Source organism: Oreochromis niloticus, linkage group LG22 (genome assembly GCF_001858045.2).
Source record: "Oreochromis niloticus isolate F11D_XX linkage group LG22, O_niloticus_UMD_NMBU, whole genome shotgun sequence".
Lineage (NCBI taxonomy): Eukaryota > Metazoa > Chordata > Actinopteri > Cichliformes > Cichlidae > Oreochromis > Oreochromis niloticus.
In genome coordinates, this window is record NC_031985.2 from 17,991,412 (window position 1) to 18,003,433 (window position 12,022).

General features: G+C 40.3%; 1 protein-coding gene across 3 annotated transcripts; it reads left to right on the forward strand.

The window, feature by feature from the left end:
* Nucleotides 1–1,082: 1,082 nt before the first annotated feature.
* cndp2 (CNDP dipeptidase 2 (metallopeptidase M20 family)) lies at nucleotides 1,083–8,784 on the forward strand. 3 transcript variants are annotated; one of them, XM_019350276.2, is made up of 12 exons: nucleotides 1,083–1,335; nucleotides 2,416–2,494; nucleotides 2,838–2,981; nucleotides 3,077–3,239; nucleotides 4,860–4,948; nucleotides 5,917–6,117; nucleotides 6,201–6,285; nucleotides 6,380–6,540; nucleotides 6,647–6,811; nucleotides 7,257–7,398; nucleotides 8,241–8,388; nucleotides 8,589–8,655. In XM_019350276.2, the coding sequence occupies exons 2-12, from the start codon at nucleotides 2,435–2,437 to the stop codon at nucleotides 8,653–8,655; spliced, it is 1,425 nt and encodes a 474-aa protein (XP_019205821.1). In that variant the 5' UTR covers nucleotides 1,083–1,335; nucleotides 2,416–2,434.
* The last annotated feature ends 3,238 nt before the right edge of the window (nucleotides 8,785–12,022 follow it).

A 12,022-nucleotide genomic window follows, 5' to 3' on the forward strand; every position in this document is an offset into this window, starting at 1 on the left:
TGTCATTAACAGGCCTTAATTTTATATATAGGTTATTTATACAATGCCAGTCATCTTTAAAGCTTCCTGACATACACCCATCTTGCAAATCTGGTTATAAGTATCCATCAGTAAATGACCTAAAGCTATGTGCTGTTAACACGTAGACTACATCATTTAAGCTCCCATATAAATTTATAGAAGTTTTCAGTGAGCTTGATCCATTTACAGTCTTGTAGGACCCATATGAGTTCCTTTTTTGGATTAAGTAGGTTGGTTAAAAATGCACACATTGTATTGGTGCACGGGTGTGGGGCGTGACTCATGGGTGTGTTAGGTGATAAATGTGGTTGCACTCACCTGTTCGCTGCACCTGATGTTGAGCATAAAGGTTGGTAGGGTGAGCATGAGGGGACACTTCTGTTGACCGCATCTCGAGTCATTTTGATGCATTTTTTTTTAATGCAACTTGAGTTTAGTTTAGTGCACTAATTTATGCCATAGCCAGAGGTTGTAGTTTGGCATAGTAATTGGTGTAATGTTCGTAAGTTGCATTCGTGTTTGTTTGTGCAGTCTGTCCATTTCTATCATGTTTTGATCCCATGTACTGATTTTGTATAGTGGACAATAAAATGTGGAATTAAAGGAGCAAATAGTACAGAAGTCTGTCTCATGTGTTTATTGTTGCGCGTCATCTGTGTCCTCATGTTTAGCCTGCCGCGGCCGTTGGTTGGAAGAGCCGCAACAATAATTTTGTAAGAAATATATTTGTATGAATATGCATGTAAAGTCCTTTATACAAACCAGAGTAACTAAAAGTCCACTATACTTAAAATATTGAAAGCTTTTTTTTCTCCCCCATGTGTCATACTGCTTAACATTAGACTCCTTAAATATTTTTCTCTTTCAACTTTATTTCGTGAACTTAAACATGCAAGGAAACAGAAATACAACCATGTCTGTGTGGTGGTGGTAGGTAAAATAAAAAAGCATTTTTTATTTTTTTATTTTTTTTTTGTCATTTTTAACAAACGGGAGAACAATTGTGAAGTAAATGTTTGTTTTTTTTTCTGATGAGACGACCGTGACGAAGCAGCTTCCGATGACCCATAATTCTTTGCGCTTTGAACCAGTTCATCTGGTGGGTTGTTGTTTTTACCCTCCGAGTTGAATCGCTTTGGGTTCCCCCCCCAAAAACGAGTAGCTTTTGTTCTTTTTTTTTTTTTTTACTGCAGACCCCACAGAGTTGTCGATAGCAAATACAGGAAGTCTTTGTCAGGTGAGAAGGGCCCGGAGTCACATGTTTGCATCAGCTGATCTGGAATAAAAACACAGTAAGTCTGTTTGACAAGACAGGTAGGTTTGGTAGATTTTAATATTTCTCTTTGCAGTTTAGAAATGACCAAAGTATTTGTCGGAGAGGGCTAGATCAGCTCTCGGTCACATTAACCCAGTCAGCAGATACAACGGCAATGACCCGTTACCTACCTATTTTGCATCCGCTTAGCTTAGCCAACTTAGTTTCGCTTCACTTGCCATTTTACCACCTCATTATTCGTGTTTCATAGCATGCTGTACAAAACCCGCTAGTACTAAGTCTAAAACGGTATATCCGCTTAAAAAAAAAAAAAGAAGAAGTATATTAACTGTTACATCTAAGTCTCTCTGCCTATTTTGCATGGAAATATTCAGATATATGGTCTAGAGGAGTGGTCGTACAACAACAAGGGCGAGTCCAAATTTCAGTGCACACCTGTGGAAAGTAACCTCCGTGTGTGCTGATGTTTTCATGGCCCTCTTTCAGTTTCTCACTCAGGACGAAACGGTTTAATTGTTGTTTATGGCTTTCTTCACACAATTAAGCGATCTTTCAACCATACCCTACCCAACTGTTGTTTTAATACTAATAAATAAACAAAATGTATTATCTTTTGTGCAGATCTGATTATAATGTTTGGTCGCCACACAATTCAAAGGCGTTAATGCGTCAGATGATATTTTCTGTTATAAGTAAATTTAGCTTAAACAGTACTTTAAATGCAGTTAATCAGTAAGTTCAACTCCCTTAATTTACTGCATGAACGTGCGGCTATTTAGGTTATCTGATAAGTGTACAAGCAGAGACTAGAAGGCACAGAACTGAGCATTAACCTTTACTGTGTCAATTATTGTAACTTTGTATTATGAGCCTCACATTTCTTGACATTTTATTGCTGTTTTGTTCTGAAAGCCTGGTGTTAAAGCCCTGATCAGCTGCAGCTGTAGATCTGAGAAATTATGATGTGAAACAAGGTTAAGTCTCATGACCTAATGTGCATGATGGGAGCTGCAAATTCAGCAGCAGTCAGCAGATTTGCAGGAAGGCGTGGTCTTTGTCCTCTCATAAGATTGCACAAACCCAGAGGTGGACTCACAGTCTGCTTGTTTAACCCTCAGATCCCATCGCTGGCACAAAATGGCTCATCTCACAGAACTTTTCAAGTATGTGGACGACCACCAGGACCTGTATGTGCAGGTAAGATCACTCAGGAAAAATATAATAGTTATGCTAGACTCAATGTAAGACCTCTTGGCTGTTTAATCATTGTATGGTTGTCACTGTTAATGGCTTGTTGAACTAACTTTAAACTGGACAGCATTGTAACTCATTCACTTAAGCTGGCACTATAGTAGATGCCAACTATAAAACCAGTTTTCCTGATAAGATTCAGCGATATTATAACTGCTGCGTTAGTTAAATTTTGTAGAAGGTCTGATGTCCTAAGAATCTCTTGCTGTGGCTCTTTTTTGAGCATGAAGAAAGTGCCTAAAACACCCATTTTAATTTCTTTAAATCACTTTTTCATAATTGTTGTCAGCGCCTCGCTGAGTGGGTGGGTGTCCAGAGTGTGTCTGCTTGGCCTGAGAAGCGTGGGGAGATCAAAAAAATGATGGAGATGGCAGCCAAGGACATCGAGAGGCTGGGAGGGACTGTGGAGTTGGTGGACGTTGGCAAGCAGAAGGTCTTGCACTGGTTACATTTGTTAATGCATTAATGATTTGTATATTACATTACCTTTCTTTACTTAAATTTCACCATAATTCATGATTCACGCAGCTTCCCTCAGGAGAGGAGATCCCCCTGCCTCCTATCATCCTGGGGCAGTTAGGATCAGACCCAGCCAAGAAGACGGTGTGTATTTACGGGCACCTTGATGTTCAGCCAGCAAACATCGATGATGGCTGGGACACAGAGCCTTTCACTCTGGTGGAGAAAGACGGTAAGAGGAGAATACTTTTGGCCTGCGTCCTGCACAAAACAACCCTGGAGCTGTTTCTGTATGAGCTGGAAAGTTATGCGAGTAACTGAAGTCAGCTGGAACGCACTTTGGGCTTGTAAAAATAGATGAAAATTAAAACTTTAAGGCTACTGTATCCAGCTGTTTGTAAGTTACACCAGGTAGTTTTTGGTTTAGCAAAGTTATAATATCAAATATGACTGAAAAATGAGCTGCAGTACTGCCTGTAGATAGAATAGATGGCAAAACTAAAAGAAGAAGGAGAAGAAGACGAACTAATTTTCTAAGATGAATAAAGCTGGTCAATTACGATAAGAACATTGTAAAAAAAAATGTAAAAAAAAATGATGAGGACAGAGTGTTTTAGTGGTCTTAAATGAACAGAGATGACAGAAAACAAATCCAGTCAGCAGGTAGGTAGTTCAAGATGAGAATGCTATCACTAAGAGAAAGCGTGCCATCAACAAGCTAAACTATGTAGACTGCGAATGTTTCTGACATGCAAAGACGAGTAACACAAAACAAGTCACAGGAACGTCTTGAGAGCTTGAAAAAACAAGGCAGTTGGCCTTCTTTAAGTTTGCAAAGACATTTCACCTCTCATCCAAGAGGCTCCTTTAGTTCTAAAAACAAATGGTTGTGTGTCCCACGTATTTAACCCTTAGTCGGCGTTATGTCCTTTCGAGATGGCCCTGAGACGCGTTGATCATGTCATCACCTGACATGAGAAAAGGCTCATCTTGGCTCAGGTCATTACAATCACTTGGTCGTTACAATGACTGGAGATTAGTCGAAAAACCACCTTGCCTCTGCTCAACAACCATAGTTGGAACAGAGGTGATAGATTACAACACCAGCTGTCAGCCACCTCCAATGCAGGCTTGAGACCCAGGTGCTTCAACCCACATTCACACCTGGCCTTAGGCGATCTCAACAGGCTGCAACATCAATAACATCAAACTCTCTCTTTGGTGTTTAGATTGGTTAAATTATATTTAAATGTTCTTCAAGCTTTAATCAGTCTTCTGCTTGCAGTAACAGCTAGCAGCATGTTTCCAAAGTCCAGCCCAGTTAGCTCATCTTTCGTTAGTGCTGCAGTCTTATCGGCAATCTTCTCAGTTGAACCCATAAAGTTATTATTAGAAGCTTTTGGAGCAGACTCAGCTTGTGAAAAGGCAAAAAGGCCCAATTGAGACGTTCTTTAGATGTTCTGAACGTCGTATTATTATGACACATATTTGCATTTAAACAGACATGGAGGGATGTTAAAAACCTTTTTGCTTCCTTAAAGTTCTGGTTTGTTAGACTCAGCATGCGTGATCTTGTGCGTTTTGAGTCAGCTGACACAAAATGCCACATCCTCTTCCCCCGTCTCATTCCTGCCTGCTCAGCTGTGTTAGTGCTGCTTATGTCACATTTTACAAAAACTTGCTGCAGACCTTTTTTTAAAAAAAAATCATGAACAAGGGTTTCATATTGTTACACATAATCTTAGTCATGATTTAAACAAGCTTATGTAATAAACATAACCTTAGTAACATTTTTCAACTCCACTATCTTCTCATTAGAACCTTGAAACTGAAAAAAGTTTTCTTTTTGTAGGTAAGCTCTATGGACGAGGATCTACTGATGACAAGGGTCCAGTGTTGGCCTGGTTTAACTGCATTGAAGCGTATCAGAAGATTGGAAAGGTACAGTTACTGCCAGATTTAAGCTGGCCAACAAAAGGTGTTTCAAGTTCAGATAGTTTAAAGATGATATGATATTTTAGTGTGTCTTAAAAAAACTGTTTGAACAGTGACTTGAAATGCTTGAAATTACTGACAGGAGTATATTGAGGTGTGATGGCTTATTTCAGAATCTGTAAACTTACACCGCTACTTAGATTATTATCAAGGTTTTTGTTTTGTTTTTGTATAGTGATAATAAAGGAGAACAGCTACTATACAGCACTGTATTCTAAAATGATATGTGGGTCATTCATATCACACATAAGATCAATTATATGCTTAGTTTGGACTCATGCTCAGTTTTATTATTAAAACTCATTGTGAGAAATGTAAAACCTGCGTAATAATATTAAGTATTAGAAAGTGTATTTTTGGGTTATGTAGGTTGTATTTGAATTATTAATGTGAATAATTAGAAATAAGTTAATAAAAACAAAGCCTTGCAACATGGAACAGCTAAGTACACGGCTGCATTGCCACACTGATTAATCGTCATTCTTAGAAATGGATTATCTCTGTGTTAAAGTACACCACTGATTTGCAGATCACTTGTTGATCGCTTCAGAGCTGTCAGCAGTAAATGTCTTGGTCAAAGGTCCCGGGGTAGGATTGTCTTAGGCAGGAATCACTTAATGTTTAAACTCAAGTACATCGTCTTTGCTTTTTCCTGAATTGTACTGGACTGTACTTTAAAGCGTTAAAGGAAAGTTCACGCGTAGCAAAGGCTGGAGATAAAAGATCAACAGTCAGCATGTGCAGGGAGTCCAAATTAAAAATATGAGATTACTCAACTATTTTATGTTTAGAAAATGAGAAAAAACAGATTCACAATGAGCCTGAATTTAAACTTGAACCAGTGACCAAATTTTAGTCTGCTGATTTTTTTTTTTTTCTTTTTTCCTTCTTATGCATCTCTCTTCTTGTTGCAGGACCTTCCCATCAACATCAAATTCTGCTTCGAGGGGATGGAGGAATCTGGATCTGAGGGTCTGGATGATCTTGTGTTTTCTAGAAAAGACACTTTCTTTAAAGATGTGGACTACGTCTGCATCTCTGACAACTACTGGCTGGGCAAGAACAAACCCTGCATCACCTACGGTCTGAGAGGAATCTGCTATTTCTTCCTTGAGGTGAAATCCTATTGGATTACTGTTGGTGGGGAGACACATAAGCTGTGTATTTTAAAATAATGTTTTATGTTCCAAACTTCAAGGTGGAGTGTGGTGGAAAGGACTTGCACTCAGGGGTGTTTGGTGGCTCTGTTCATGAGGCCATGACTGACCTCATCGCACTTATGGGCAAGTGAAGCTGATAATTGTGATTTTTAGTCTCACACACCTTATTTTATGCCAGTTTAGAGTTTTAATCATGCGTTTGTGACTTCCTGCACAGGCTCCCTGGTTGACAAAAGGGGTAAGATTTTGGTTCCTGGGATCTATGACAGTGTGGCGCCTCTGACAGCAGAGGAGCAAAAGCTGTACGAGAAGATCGACTTCGACTTGGATGAGTACTGTAAAGATGTGGGAGTTGGCCGGCTGCTGCATGACACAAAGGCAAAGAAATTATTTATGTTTGCATCACTCATTGGTGGAAATGTGCTGTACAATTTGGGGTCATCCACATTTTTGAACCTGTTTTTCTTTATTTCTTCCACCGTAGGAGCAAATCCTCATGCACCGTTGGAGATATCCTTCTCTTTCCCTTCATGGTATTGAGGGGGCTTTCTCTGAAGCAGGAGCCAAGACGGTTATTCCTCGCAAGGTCATCGGCAAGTTTTCCATCCGCCTTGTGCCTGACATGGACCCCAAAGCTGTGGAGAAGCAGGTAAACACTGTGATAGGTCACAATGATGGCATATAGCACTCACCTAAATAATGTAGCAGAAGTCGCTCTGTATCTCTGCCACTTATTGGTAGTTTGTTGCTCAGGTAATTTGCTCAGCCATGCATTGTTTTGTTTTTTTAAAGAAGTGTGTAAAAGAAATTGCAATGTATAAAAATGAGAAATATTATGAATATATTAAATTATGAAGTAAAAAAAATGTGGAGTGATTTAATTTGAATGAAGGTAACTTTATTTAGACAGAAAACCAATGTCACAGGTCATAAAATACACAGGAATTAGAATATACCTGCATAAAATTAGGAAAACCAACCAATCAAGTCAGTTTCTTTTGCCTCACCTAATACAGTTCAACCCTTTGCACACATAGTGAGTACCAGGTTGTTTCTGCATAAAAGCTCCAACAAGTTATCTTCCCCTCTTCAAGGTCATCGATCATCTGCAGAAGAAGTTTGCTGAACTGGGAAGCCCCAATAAACTGAAAGTGAACATGGGCCATGGGGCAAAGGCCTGGGTCTCAGACTTCAACCACCCACACTACATGGCAGGGAGAAAGGCCATGAAGACAGGTACGAGGACTTAATGATAAAAGCTGTTAGATTAAAGAGGGAGTTCACTCCATCTCACCCATTTCTGTTGTCTTGATACAAAGTCGAAATCACTTCTGTGTTTATTGTATTACAAAAGTGTAAAACACTTTCTCCTGCTATAATACAACTGACTTTATTACAGTTTACATTGTGATGCTTTTTCTTTAAGAGAAATCAAATATTTTGTCATGTTTCAGCTCCTGTCCTCGGGCAGATGTTTCAGGACGTTAAAAACAAAGACAAGCAAATTTATTATCCAAAGGCCTTGTACATATTGTGGCGAGCTCAGACAAGGAGGAGACAGAGCTGCTATTCCTGCCTTAGCCAAAATGCTAAGCTACAGGGAGGACAGCCTTTTATTACGAACACTCATTCACACACCACAGCAGTGAGAGGTGGTAAACGGGCACAGCCATCTAACTCATGGTGCTCTGCTAGCCGCACCAAACACAGAACACACAGCAGCATTAATGTTACACACTAACACAAAACTGGTGAATCAACACCTGATAACTCTAACTGCTGTTATAACACTAAAACTTAGAACACGTTAACATCAGCTATACAGCAAAGTCCATAAGTCCTCGGGCCAGTGGCCCCTCCCCCTAGACCAATGAAATATCTTTATAAGCTTTTCTGTTATATGCATATTTTTGTGGACGTTTTTAAGTTTTTTTTTTCACGTATTTTCACTGATAGGATTATATCCAGTTTTGATGTGACAACAAAAATATTAGTATCATTATTATTTTTGTTATTATTATTATTATTAAAATTGTTATTGCTTTTCGCATTGTTTTTTCCTCCTCGCTGTGCTGTAGTCTTCGGGGTCGAGCCTGATCTGACGCGCGAGGGTGGCAGCATCCCGGTCACCCTGACCTTCCAAGAGGCCACAGGCCGTAATGTCATGCTGCTTCCTGTAGGGTCCTCTGATGATGGCGCTCACTCTCAGAATGAAAAGATCAACAGGTTGGTCACAGCTCACACAGTTTCACTTCCTTTGAAATGTGTAACAAGTAGGAACTATTGATAAAATGGATGAAATCTTGCGGTAAAAGAAGAGGATCATGTTTATCATCTCCAGATTATTTCTGTGTTAAACTTAATGACAGGTAAAGTGAGTTTTTTAATTATAAACCGTTGCCATGGCTTTATATCTCCATTTTCAGATCAAACTACATTCAGGGAGTCAAGCTGCTGGGAGCATACTTCCATGAGGTCTCTCTGCTGGAGTGATTTGATGGTGTCTCATAATGACAGGTGTAAAATATGCTCATCCTTCATATCAGACCATAAACTTTGTGGGTTTACCTTTCACAATGAACGGTTTTATACACCCTGCTGATAATAAAAGTGTTTTTCTTACTTTGTTTGAGTTGTCCTCTTTTGTTTTTGTTCTTTTCATGATGTAACAGGATTTACTTTTTAAGCAGTGCACTGCTTACCATGTGGGTCATAACCCACAATAATACTGCCAGGTCTCTCTTGGAACTGAGATTTTTAACCTCAATGAGATTTTTACCTGGATAAATAAAGGACTAATAAAAAATAATATTAATAATGTTGGTACGCTTAATTTAGAAGCTGTCAAATGTGTTTGAGGCATCAGTGATAGCAGCATGACCAAATGCTGTTATTGTATTAGTGTTTTCCACATCACAGCATTAAAAAACTACAATCAGTCTTGCATTCATAGTGTAATTTGAATGTGTCGATATATGTCGAAGCTTGCCCAATGTAAACAGATGTTGAATGTCCAATTCTACAAATGAGTGTGCTTGTTATATGTAACCGGTCTAGTCAGCCCTTTTGTTCTGTGATTTCTGACATTTATTGACTTTATGTTACTTTAGGAAAGATAAATCATTTCCTGAGAGCAGGATGAAAATACCACCAGGTATTGTGATTGCAGTCCATGGTGTTAATCAAAAGGTGTAATGATGCTACGTACCACTATTTATTCATTTACTGTATGCTATTATATTTACTAGTTCATAACCCAGCCATGGGGGCTTCCAACAAACCAGTGTACTTTTGGTACCGGTCCCAAAACCTGTAGCCAGAATCTAATGGTAAAGTCTTATTTGGTGCGACTGTGGTTCAGGGGGATGGGAAGCTCATCTTGTAAACGGAAGATTGCTGATCTGATGTCCAGCTCTGTCTGTCTTGGTTGTTGTGTCCTTGGGCAAGACACTTCACCTACTGCCTACTGGTGATGGCCAGGGGCCGATGGCGCGATATGGCAGCCTCGCTTCTGTCAGTCGACCCCAGGACAGCTGTGGCTACAACTGTAGCTTGCCTCCACCAGTGTGTGAATGTGAGAGTGAATGAATAGTGGAATTGTAAAGCGCTTTGAGCGTCTCGAAAAGCGCTATATAAATGCAATCCATTATTATTATTGTTTAGAGGTCTTCTTGACACAGAACAGCTGAGCTTTTGCACACAGATTTCACAGGTTTACTCGCTGAAATAGTTTGTAACGTAGCAGCCCTCCTCTGGATGAATCCTTCCTCCCTCCTTTAGATCCTGTTTTACAATTTTAAATCAGATAAGTCACTCTGAGGGTAAATACAAGCTCCAGCAGCTCTGTGCTAAGGAAACAAGGTGCATTTGCTTAGTCTAAACTACGATAGAAGGAAAATCATCACATTTTTATTTTCACTGCACTGTATCTGGGATGATGTTGTTTAAAGTAAGTTGCGGTACAGAATATTTTATTAATTGAAATTTAACATCAGAGTGAGTGAGTAACATCTAAGAGATGCTCTGTTAGAAGGTGTTAATAGGTGAACTGGATAGGTAGTATTTCTCTCATCACAGGTAGCTAACTTGCACACATTTCACTATATATCCTTCAAGCTTGGGTTGAAATTACAAGACTACATGAATTACCCTTTAAAGCATTATGGAAAATCTCTACTACGACCGTTACAGAAACGAATCAGCAGATCTACATTAAGGCAGCAGTGGTCACTGAGATGCATGTTTACAAATGAACAGTTGCAAGAAGCATTTCTCTCCATGGAGAAGGAGATTAGAGGCAAAGGTCATGGCAGAATGGAGGGAAGTTCCCCAAGTATTGGAGCTACAAAAAGGTGCAATGAAGAAAGAGGAAGTACAGCAAGCTGTCCATACCTGGGGCCTTGGAAACCGCCAATAAAGAGCCCTATTATATCACTTCGCTCTCGCACTGCAGGCTTACTTGTTGTTCCTAGAATAATTAAAAGTAGAATGGGAGGGAGAGCCTTCGGTTTTCAGGCCCCTCTTCTGGAAACAGAACAGAACTGAACAGGATCCAGTAACAATCACTGTGGCAGATATCTAAGAAAATGTCTTCAGTATGAAGAGTTGGACAGCACCAGGACTGAACATGATTCACACCTACTGGCTGCACTCTGTGAGTGTCTGGCAGCACAAATGAACCAGTAGTTAGTAGATGAGACACATCCAAAATGGCTAACTGAAGGCTGGACAGTCCTGATTCCTAAGGATCACCATAAGGGACTGGTCCCATCCAAGTACCAGCCAAAGACCTGCCTCCGTACCAAATGGAAGCTTCTGTTTGGCATCATAGCGGCTAAGATGAACAGGCATATGGCTCAATACTTGAGCGGGCACGGAAAGGAATTGGCAGGAACACCAGAGAGGTGAAACACCAGCTAATGATAGAAAGCACAGTCGCCCGAGACTGCAAGATCAGGCTCACCAACTTGTGCATCGCCTGGATTGACTATATAAATCCTATGACTCGATGCCCCACACCTGGATCCTGGAATGCCTTGAGCTATACAAGATCAACAGGATCCATCAGAAATTTGATGGCGTTTTGGCGAACATCAGTCCAGCTTCAAGCCAACTGATTTAACAAGGAGGTGGTCTGTCCGCACTGCTGTTCCACATAGGCCTGAACCCCCTCAGTGAGATCATTGACAAGACTGGCTAGGGATACCAACTACAGAAATGCGAAATCATCAGCAAATCCTCTACATGCAAGCTGTATTCCAGGAGTGAACGAGAATTCAAATCACTGATCCACACCACTAGGATCTACAGCAATGACACTGGAATGTGATTCGGACATTGGATAAGTGTATTTGGATGGTAACAAAGAGAGGGAAGGTAGTTAGAACTGAGGGGATTGTACAACCAGAAGGCAACATTGCAGACATCGAGGACAGCTATAAGTACCTGGGACCTCCACATAGTAAGGCAAGTCCTGAAAAGTCAGCTGAATGGGTAGAAGAAAGTCCGGGCAATTAACACCTACGCTCTACCGGTGATCAGATACCCTGCTGGGATAATAAGCTGACCAAAGAAGGAGACAGAAGCAACTAACATCAAGAAAAGGAAGCTCCTGAGCATGCATGGACATGCACGGCATGCAAGGAAGGACACTGAGGAGTAGTGAGTGTCAAAACCACTGTCCAGGTTGAAGGTGAAGGCAACAGACCCCCAAGCTGGGTGAGTGGCTCCAGCAGATCCCAGGAACAACACCTGAGATCTTACTAGATTAATAAATGAATGAACCATACGCACAGAAGGATTAGATTATTAAAGTGCTTTTATTTCTATACTTGGCTATAATTATTCTCACCGACACTGC